The sequence below is a fragment of the Charadrius vociferus genome, unplaced genomic scaffold (genome assembly GCF_000708025.1).
Source record: "Charadrius vociferus isolate BGI_N301 unplaced genomic scaffold, ASM70802v2 scaffold1116, whole genome shotgun sequence".
Lineage (NCBI taxonomy): Eukaryota > Metazoa > Chordata > Aves > Charadriiformes > Charadriidae > Charadrius > Charadrius vociferus.
Window position 1 is genome coordinate 372,217 of NW_009648801.1, and position 9,721 is coordinate 381,937.

General features: G+C 42.5%; 1 protein-coding gene across 1 annotated transcript in view; it reads right to left on the minus strand.

Annotated features, from left to right (window-relative positions):
- The window catches only part of CCDC40 (coiled-coil domain containing 40), a 12,775-nt gene extending 3,210 nt beyond the window's left edge, over positions 1-9,565 (minus strand). Inside the window, exons 1-14 of the mRNA XM_009886837.1 lie at positions 9,467-9,565; positions 8,613-8,729; positions 8,037-8,202; positions 7,676-7,833; positions 7,099-7,182; positions 6,791-7,010; positions 5,772-5,929; positions 4,763-4,885; positions 4,265-4,386; positions 3,276-3,519; positions 2,985-3,167; positions 1,449-1,694; positions 512-725; positions 1-9 (exon numbers count right to left, since the gene is read on the minus strand). The exon at positions 1-9 is cut by the window's left edge and continues 182 nt beyond it. Of these exons, the coding sequence (XP_009885139.1) occupies positions 1-9; positions 512-725; positions 1,449-1,694; positions 2,985-3,167; positions 3,276-3,519; positions 4,265-4,386; positions 4,763-4,885; positions 5,772-5,929; positions 6,791-7,010; positions 7,099-7,182; positions 7,676-7,833; positions 8,037-8,202; positions 8,613-8,729; positions 9,467-9,565 (2,143 nt within the window). The remainder of the gene's footprint in view (positions 10-511; positions 726-1,448; positions 1,695-2,984; positions 3,168-3,275; positions 3,520-4,264; positions 4,387-4,762; positions 4,886-5,771; positions 5,930-6,790; positions 7,011-7,098; positions 7,183-7,675; positions 7,834-8,036; positions 8,203-8,612; positions 8,730-9,466) is intronic.
- Positions 9,566-9,721: the final 156 nt, after the last annotated feature.

Here is a 9,721-nt window from a genome sequence, read left to right on the forward strand (position 1 = left end):
CCACAAGCGCTGGGCTGAATACAGGCAAGGTGTGACAAACTGCTATTAGACCGGCCAACACTGCATGTGGAGCCACCTGTGTCCCAACATACCCAGCCAAAACATTTTTCCACAAGCCCAAAAATCAAGTAAGGTTTTGAAGGAGACTACTGTGGAAAATAATTGGTTTTCACCAAGGGAATTGGTATCATTGGTGGGGACATTTACCTACCAACTGTTTGCAAGCTTTATTTAAGAAGTGTAACACATGACATGGTCACTTAGGGTTTGACTGTGTCAGTTAAGACAGCAGGATCAATCGTTATAGGAGATAACAACATGCAAAACCGCAGGTGCCTGGCTCAGCCTCCGAGTATAGTACTGAGGCCATTTGCATCACTGCTCACAAATACAGAGGAGCACTGTGAGCATTCTTTGGTGAAGGTCTAGCATTACTCCTCTGTAAGCCTTTGCTCCCGTTCTGCTCCATTCACAGATGAACATTTTAAGAAAGAGTTAGGGAATGACTTACTTTCAGTGCGCACTTTCTTCTGCTGCATTATTGTAATTTGTTTCTTTAACATATCCAAGGAAGCTATTTGGTCCTCCCGTTCGTGTGTTAACTTGACCAGCTCTTTCTGCTGATTGAGCCAGTACTTCTGGAGTGTCATCACCTCAGAATTATATTCTTCTATCTGCTTGGTCAGCTTGTTGATCTCAATTTCCAATGGTCCCAACTCTTGCCCCTGTACAAGGGCAAGGTTTGGGATAAATCAAGCAGAAGCTGCTGGAGCACTCGTTTATAGCAGCATTGCAGAAGGCCGGTCCAACTGCTGAGGTGCCTACTAAATACTTTGGCTACACTGTTACTCTGTCAGTTAGTTACTTTCTGCCTCCATTTCTCATGAGTTGGATGGGACTTACTCCTGACCTCACAGGAATAAACGCAACAGAAGCCCGGAAGGTTCTCAGACTCTGGCGAGAGGGCTTCCTAAGCTCCTACAACAGGTACATCTGGACGTTCTGAAGTTTGCTGAGTGTACGCCACAGTATTCATTTTTGCATTGGTATCCATGAAGATCTCACAGCTCACAGTGTTAGGGACAGATCTGGGTATCATCTGAATGGGGCCAACCATCACGCGACTTAAGTCACTCTGCCTGTTCTATACTCCCAGAGTATTGATGTCATTCAACATTTTCATCAGGTGTAGACAACTCCCCGCAGAGACCTGTGCTAGGCACACCCTCATTTCACAAGAGTTCCCTAATGCCAGCTCCTCTTCACGTGCATTAAGAACTGTTTGACAAATGTAAACATTTCCATTAACTATTGCAGCTTTTAAATCACAATAGTGATGCCTGAAAGTTTTAACCATCCAGTGCTTATGCAGTTACATTTATCAAGGGCTTCTGTGGTCACCACAAAGAATAAAATCAAGTTTGGCATTGCAGTGTAAAGGTACATACCCCCTGCTGAGAAAGAATCATCTCCAACCTCTTGTTGTACTGGCTGATGACGCCTCGCTTGTTCTCAATCAGGACACTGCACTTTGCAATCTCACTTTCACTGTGGCTGATCAGATCATGGACATTTTTTATTTCCTTGTCCAGCTCACAAAGTGTTTTTTGGAGAATTGTCAGCCTGCAGTTGGTATGAGTTGCATTCAGAATAACCTGGGCAATATCATTCTCGACCTTGGAAAAATGCAGCTCCTAGGAATATAAACCGACAGAAAACAAATTACTGTCACCAACAGCAGCTCATTGATTCGTAATGCCCACTTATCAAAGCACAGGAGTCGGGGGATTTAGATTCTACCCCGAGGTCTGTGCTACAAGCCTTACGTAAGCTACTTACCCTCTCTGTACCTTTGTTTCTCCATCTATTGATAGGAGATAGCAATATTGACCTCTGCCATAAGGCTGTCGAAAAGTGTTAAGGAGCCTAAACATCCCCAAACCCTTTAAGACAGCACACTTGTCACTTCTGCAATTATATTCCCTGCCTGGCTGTCTCTAGTTACCTGGCTAACAGTAGTAGGACATTACTATATTGTACCTTCTCCACCATACCTAACAAACACGTTCCTCGCCTAACTATCACCGTACCAGCCAGGAAGCATGGCTGTGCCTTTTGTTTGAGTGCAGTACGAGCGCTGCCAGGTAACTTTCAAAAGCCTGTCTGCTACTCCTGCACAGCCCGGACCACACTGCGAGAGGTCACAGTTTGCTCTTTTCCAGCGCTGTAGTCTCTGCACTATATTCTGCTGTGCAACACAGATGCTAACTGGAGTCAATGCAGAGTATCCACCTGAGAGCAGGCTGGAGAGGCCTTTCTCACAATGAAAGCCAACCCTGGAAGCCTTCCAGTTACTTAAGATACGCCCTTGATTTAAAAAAACTCGGGAGCAGGCTGAAGGAACCCAGGGAAATAGAGGTGTGAGCATGTTGTGTTAGTACCAGCCCACACAACTCGGTATGATAAATACTACGCTGAATCTTCTAGTTTTCCTATCTGTACCAGTTATACGCTCCCAAAGAGAGCAACTTATGCCATGAAGAACTGTAGGTCTGGTTTGACTGTTCCTTGGACTGTAATCCTTACTTAGAAACTGAGAGCATGCCTGTATCCCATTCCGTGATGCAGAATAGAGGTATAAGTTAATGTGGAGTGCAGAAGTACCACATACCCACTGCCTTCCTGCAGTACATTAGAACTTGAACCACTTTATAGGCAACACTCCCAGGATTCATCATTCTGCCCCATTTTTTTTTAGTAAAGAAACAATAGCATGTTTTGTGTCAGGCCTTTTTGGACACACTCTCGCATACACCAGAAACCTGCAGTAAGATCACTGGGACAACTAAATTGAAGTTGCAAACCCAGCAGAGCTTCAATTACAGACCTGAAAGCCAAAATGAAGACACTGACAAAACACACTTGAGAAACACTGCTCTAGGCCGTTTCCTTCCCTGCTCTCCCAAATGGAAGAGATACCATACCAGATCAGTTTTTCTCCTATGAAGTTTTGCCGCCAGCTGTGAGAAGTGCTTTGTGGTTTTGTTGGACATCATCTGGTCCTGAACCTTTGCCATGATTTCATTCTCCATCCGCTCTTTGGCATCATTTCCTTTCTGTATATCCTTACTGATGGACAGCAACTCATTCAGATGAGCACCTTGATCCTAAAAGGTAGGGAAGACAGAGACAGGATCACTACAACTGTTTGGGGAAGGGGATTAAATACCCCTGTCAAATTCAAAAGTATTCTTCCTCCAAGTATCTCCTCTCACCATCTTGGTCCTGTTGAGGGCCTGCTCTGTCTCATGGAGAATGCGAGTATAGGTGCCAGATTCAACCTTCAAGGCTTCCTGCCTTGAAAGGCACTGGGCAATCAGTTTCTTTGTCACATTGGCATCGCTCTCTGAACGGCTCAGGATGGTGACAAGCAACTCATTCTTCTCCTCCTCCTTCCTGATCGACTTTCTACAGCCATGGATGTCCATTTCCAGAGACGTGAGGTCATGTCTGTACTTGCTGGAGAGACAAAGAGGATGGAAAATCACCACAAGGATCGATTCATGTGCTGACCGGTCATCTACAAATTCCTCTTTTCAAACATACTATTGCAGCAACAGCTTGCCAAGAAGGCAGATCTTTATAAAGGCTCATCTGCTGTGACAGTGCACAGTCATCAGAAGATGGATGGAGACATTAAAATTTAAAAGGAAATGTATGTAGGAAAATTAATTCCTTCTTTCAGTCCTGTCCCCAACCCACCCATTCTTACCAGGATGTCACCATATAAAAGCACATTGTTTGTTCTCAGAGAATCAGGCAAGCTTTAAGACTCCAGACCAAATAAACATTTCCTTTGGCAACAATAGGAAGGTTTTCCTGAAGATTTCTAAAGGCATCGCAAAATCCTAACAAAAAGTGGTAGATAAATCCTTCTTGCTGTCTGGCTCTTTGGATTGAGAGGTGTAGCAAATGTGAAGGAACTCTTTTAAAGGTAAAAAATATGAATAGAAAAACTCTAAACAGCTTTAAAAACTCCACACATTTTGAGGGAGAGCTGTGTTTTGGTTAAAGAAAATAGTAACAAAGAACTGTGTTTCTTATCTTTTAACCTTATTATGTGCTTTAGAGGAGCAAACTTGTTCTGCCTGACATATCCTGCACATACAGTGATAAACTCGACAGAAGACATACTGCCCCTTTTATAATCCCTCCTGTCCAAGTTATTTGCGGTCTCTCCGGGGACTGTTTTCAGGCACCATACCTCAGCAAGTCTTGTGTGGCAACATAGGCCTCATCCCTCTGCTTCATTCCAGCCAAGCTGCTATTCCAATGGTTCATCAATCGCTTTTTCTCCATGTTAATAGCCTGTACCTCCATACAAGCCTAGGGAAGAGCGAGTTGGTAGACAGGATGAACCAAACTTATGTTACAATGCAATATTTTTCTTCTGTTCATAATATGCTGGGCAGGAACAGCTTCAACTACTATGTGTCTGGTTTATTGTCACACCAGACCACAGAGCATAGGTCTGCAAGGAACAAAACACACTAAGAAGGTGGGGGAAGAAGTGATTTACAGGCAATTCTTAAGGACAAAGAAGGGAGGGGGGGGGAAGAGAAAAAAAAAGTCTTCATTCCTGCAAACGGGAACAAACCATACAGCTCTGGCCTAGATTGTACATAGCACGTGAGCATGTGCCAAAGGGGTCAGTCCTTCCAGAGGGAAATATTAACCAGAAGCGAAAAAAGCACCCTCCTACCTCATTTACTGCTTGCCGAGTTACTTTTGTGTCCTCTGCCTGGGCCACAAACTGAGCTTCAAACAGAGCTATCTGTTCTTGCAGTTCATAGGTTTTTCTTGTTAAGCGGTCTACCAGAAGATCCTAAAAAGTCAGAGCCAAACAGTTCGGGATGAGCAATATAATATCAGTCTTAACCAACTATATTCTACAAGAATAACATAGGCTAGAAAAGCGATTAAATTGGCAACTGGATTAATTTGATTCCTACTGAAACTTTTCCATTCATAAACAAATGACTCACGAACGTGATAACTTTCAAGCGAATGAGACCTTCATTGCTGATGTTTTATTATGCCATTTGCAGTAGTAAATTGATACTTCAGGTCTGAAGCAGCATCCATTCCTGTCAGCATGGATTATATTGTACCACCTCTCCGGCAGCTGGGAATCTTATTACTTTATGTTTTAAAATCCTTTGTTAAAAAACATCTAAATCCATTTGATTTCAACTGTTTGCATGCAATTCTGCATTAATAATAATAATCAGTCTGTGTCCTGCTGCAACCAGAAGGCAGCAGAGGGAGCTCGAGCACACCAACCAGCTCGGTTCATTTTCAAAGTTCACTTCTCCCTGTAAAACTCATTGTGACTCAGAATAATTCACGATACTCGAACATATGATACTTCTTTACTAAATATCTTTCTGCCCCAACACCTCCTATGCTTGAGTGAAGAGTGATTTACTAGTATAAGGCTTGTCAAAAACCTTTGGGCAGTATATACCACTATTTAGTGGTGGGGATTCTTCTAATTTTTAGAAAAGCCTGCTTTTGCGGGGTTTTGGGTGGGGTTTTTTGCTTTTGTTTTGGGTTTTTTTTCCCCAATTATTTGGGAAAAATATGCTCACACTTCTTCCATGGTTCAGTCGCTATACCCTTCTTTCTGGTATGGCAGCATGTCCTCCAAGACTCACCACTAACTGTGATCTGTATTTATTTATTTACTTTAAAGCAGTTTTACTTGATACCTGCTTTTTCTTTTCCACTTCAGCCTGGAACTTCTCTGCCTCAGCCTTCTTTGTCGACTGTTTCATCAGTAAAATATTATGATGCATATCCTGGTCCATATTCTGCACGTAGAAGAGATGCAAGGCCAAGTTTTCAACCTGGGTCTGCATTGCAGAAACTGGGGAGGCAGGAGGAAAAATATTTACAGAAAAGTATGTTTAAACACACACTTTAAACAGAGATAAAAGGGAAAGAAATATAAAAGCACCCAAAACAAAACTCACACATGTACCTCCCTGATAAGAATTTCCTCCCTGAACTTACATCAGCTGTGGAGTATAGTTCCACAAGCAAAGCTAAAAATCTTGGTAAGCAATTCGCTGATTCCCAGCAGACAGAATCCCAGGAAATTAAAGAAGGGGCCTCAGGAGGCTGTGAATCCCACTCCTCTGCCCCAAAACAGAACTGTTTCTTTCTCAGTCTGTTGAATGCTTCTCTATTTATTTTTTTTTTCAATAACCTGCAAAATGTTCTAGACAATTTATTTCAATGCTCAGCTATCCTTACTATTGAAATTGTTTTACTGTTTCCTATCCAAATGCCTGCAATGCAAAAAGAATGAGTCAAGTCCATTTCTTTGGCTGGGACGGATGGGCTGCCAGATGGATGCTGCACTCATATTCCTGGATGCCCCTATTGACCTACGACCGTTGCGATCTCATCACACCCTTACAGAGGCACAGGCAAACATAACAGAGTGATGGAAATTTTTCTCCTGCTAAGTCTCAGAACAGCTTACCTGCCAGGAACAGTTTATGTTTTAGCCCTAAAGACTTTCTTAGAAGTACAATATAGCAACACGGTCTTAGAAACAGAAGATATTATATGGTAACCAGGAGTATTTGTTAAACTTTTCAGTGAGCACATTATTCCTGACAAATTTTACTGTGTTTTTCAATCCAATGTTTGACTTCCATTCAAATTCATTTCTACACATAGTACTAGAAGTAAGAAATATTAAAAGGACTGTCTCAGTCACCTTTCTTGCGTTCATCATCTGTGTTCTGACACATTTTCTTGTGAGTAAGCCTGAGGCCCTCCAGTTCCTCTTCCAGCTGCCGACGCGCTGTGGCCATCTGAGAATGGCGGTCATGGCTCTTCTCCACTTCCATCTGCAGATGGGCCAGCTGCTGCTGCGCTCCGTAAAGAATCACCCCAAGCTCTTCTCTCTGTACTTTGCTCTTCTTTGTTGCTGTTCTCTGTAAATACAAGAGGAAATCAGATACCTCACTTCAGTTTGGACAGGGACGGGCTGCGGTGGGAAGGCAAAGAAAGAATGCTGTATACCAGTTCCTGAAGCTCTAGGTTCACTTTTTCCATCTGCTTCGTAAGGTAATTCTTCAGGGCAGCCTGGAATCTCCTCATCAGAGGCTGTAAAGAAGTATGATATTGATAAACTTTAACATACTTGTGTAAATAAATTATGAAGAAACCTTACTGCTACTCCCACTATTAAACAAAACCATGTTTTCTGCCATAGACACTTGCATCCTTATTTTAGCTACACTCACTGTAACAAGTGAGAAGATTTATATAGCAGGTATTTGTTGACATCAGGAAATGAATACTGAGAATATTTGAAAGTCAGATCTACTTTTGCTGCAGGTACTTCTCCTTCTGGAGTACTAAAGAGCTAAAGTACATCAGATTTGCCCATTATGTTGCTTACTTCTGAACCTGCAACTTCGACGTTAATATTGAGGGAGTGGACATATTCAGGAGTTAGTACTTTTGCAAAAGCTATTTTTAAACATGTAGTTTTAGCATACAGCTAAGCCACTACTTACAATTTACCTTGCACATTTTATACAAATAAAAATAGTAAGTCTGCAAAGAAGAGTGACAAGATTTGAGGACTTCTCACATGTTCCGGATCCAAGACAACCAGCTCTGTTTTTTCTACAGTCTCCTCACTTCTTCCGCTTATTTCATGTTCCTCAGCTCCACGCTGTTGCCATTCCTTCTCCCATCTTTGGTCACCATGCTCACGAGTAAGCTGACTGAATTGCTCAAAGGCAGATTCTGAATAGAGAGAAATAGGTTCTCCAATGTTACCTGGACCCCACGACCACCACCTCCCCAAAAAAGAGAAAGAGATAAAGACTTAGATTTCATAATATTATGCCTCCAGCTGGATTAACAATGAACAGAAAGGGAGAAAACTAGAAACTGTGCTTGATAGATGACATCACGTATTGTACTGTTAATAAGGAACTGAATGGTACCTGACTCTGCGCGGCTGTTCAACTCCCCCACCGATGCCTGCAGAGGGGCTCCTGAATTCGTTTGGGAAGGGTTTCCTCTCTCTGTTATTGGCTGCTCCATGTCACCCAATTCAGGATGACAGCTGTTTAATTCCACATTGTCTGAGAAAGACTCAGGAGATTTTTCCTGAAACATAAAATCCATCACCTGAAACAGCTTTTCAATCTAACTCTATTTGCCCCTAAAAATATGCTTATTTTTGTCATCATGAGACTTGAACAATGCAGACAAAGGATCAACAAGAGGGCCACCTTCTAAAATCAGCGCACAGATATACGAGCAGAGCTGTGTCACTTTTGATTAAAAAAACAAATTTTACACATACACAGCACAACAAAAGAACCTCTCCAGTTTTATCAGAGCTCTTGTATACTTTGTGCTTGATCAATTAGTTTCTCTCTGTTCCAATTCTGACTGGTTTTGTGTTTGCAGCAATAAAACTGCACCAGGAGAATGTGAAGTTACAAATATTGGTCATGCATTCCGTGAATAAGATTATGTGTGTTATTATAGTGTCTCACTTCTGCAGAACTAACCAACAGCTCTGTAGCTCCATAGACGACTCTTTCTGCTGGGAGAAATGTCTCTTCTTGGTCCTCCAGAGGAACAGACTCTTCCTCTTCATTGTCGTTCCCGGTCTCTGCCTCTATTGCCTAGCATATAACACAGGCAGAAGGCAGAATAGCAGCATTCTAATGGGTTGTGTACTTTGTTTAATGTTAATGCTATGGTATTCTAACAACTGCTTTTTGTCACAGGGCACAGAAGTTTAATTTAGGAGTTTAATCTCATTCACAAAAAATGGTCAACCAGCTAACATTAAGATAGTAAAGATCCTGACAAAAATTCTACACACCACTTTTAATTTCACATGTGTTTCCAGCTCACATCTATTAAAAAAAAAAGATCCAGCCCTTAGGGATTTATTAAAGAAAGTGTTCCAGCTTGCACTACATGTAGCCAAATTATTATCTTCTTTCTTTTTAAAGAGACACTGTTTTATCCCTTATCATTTGCCAAATTTGAATATTGTGCACTACCAATGGGAGAAAAAAAAAAACCTTATCACCAACAAACCTCAAAATTAGAGCCCAAGTATGCCCATCTATGAAATGTGAATAACTACCTTTTCAAAGCGTCTACAGCAGAAACGTGCTATCTAAGAACTGAGCGAGAAACACATACTTCAAGATGCTGCTGACACACAGGACTGTAATACTAAAAACTAAATCTGCTTTTTAGTGGCAATTTTTTTTTTATACTCTGGGAAAGACTCCAATAATCGCATGCCTGTTTTAGTTCTCCCTATCGAAACTGCTTCCACGAAGACGTCGCTCTGTAAGGAACGCGTGGGAACACACTGCCCTGTTAACGTTTCCAAGGAAATCACCTCCATAGCAAGATGCGACGGAATTCTGATGATATCCCGCTCAGCGGAGCCGAATTCCAACCCAGATCCCTCTGCTGCGGCACCGGGGGCCTCCTCCATGGTGCTGGGGCTGGGGCTGGGCTGTGCCTGCAACCAGAGCGTCCCGCAGGGGAGGGGGGGAGAGAGAGAGAGAGAGAGAGAGAGAGAGAGAGAGAGAGTGTGAGTCCCAGCGCGGCTCCCCGGGGCCCGGGGCCCGCCGCCTGCAGGCCGCCCCTC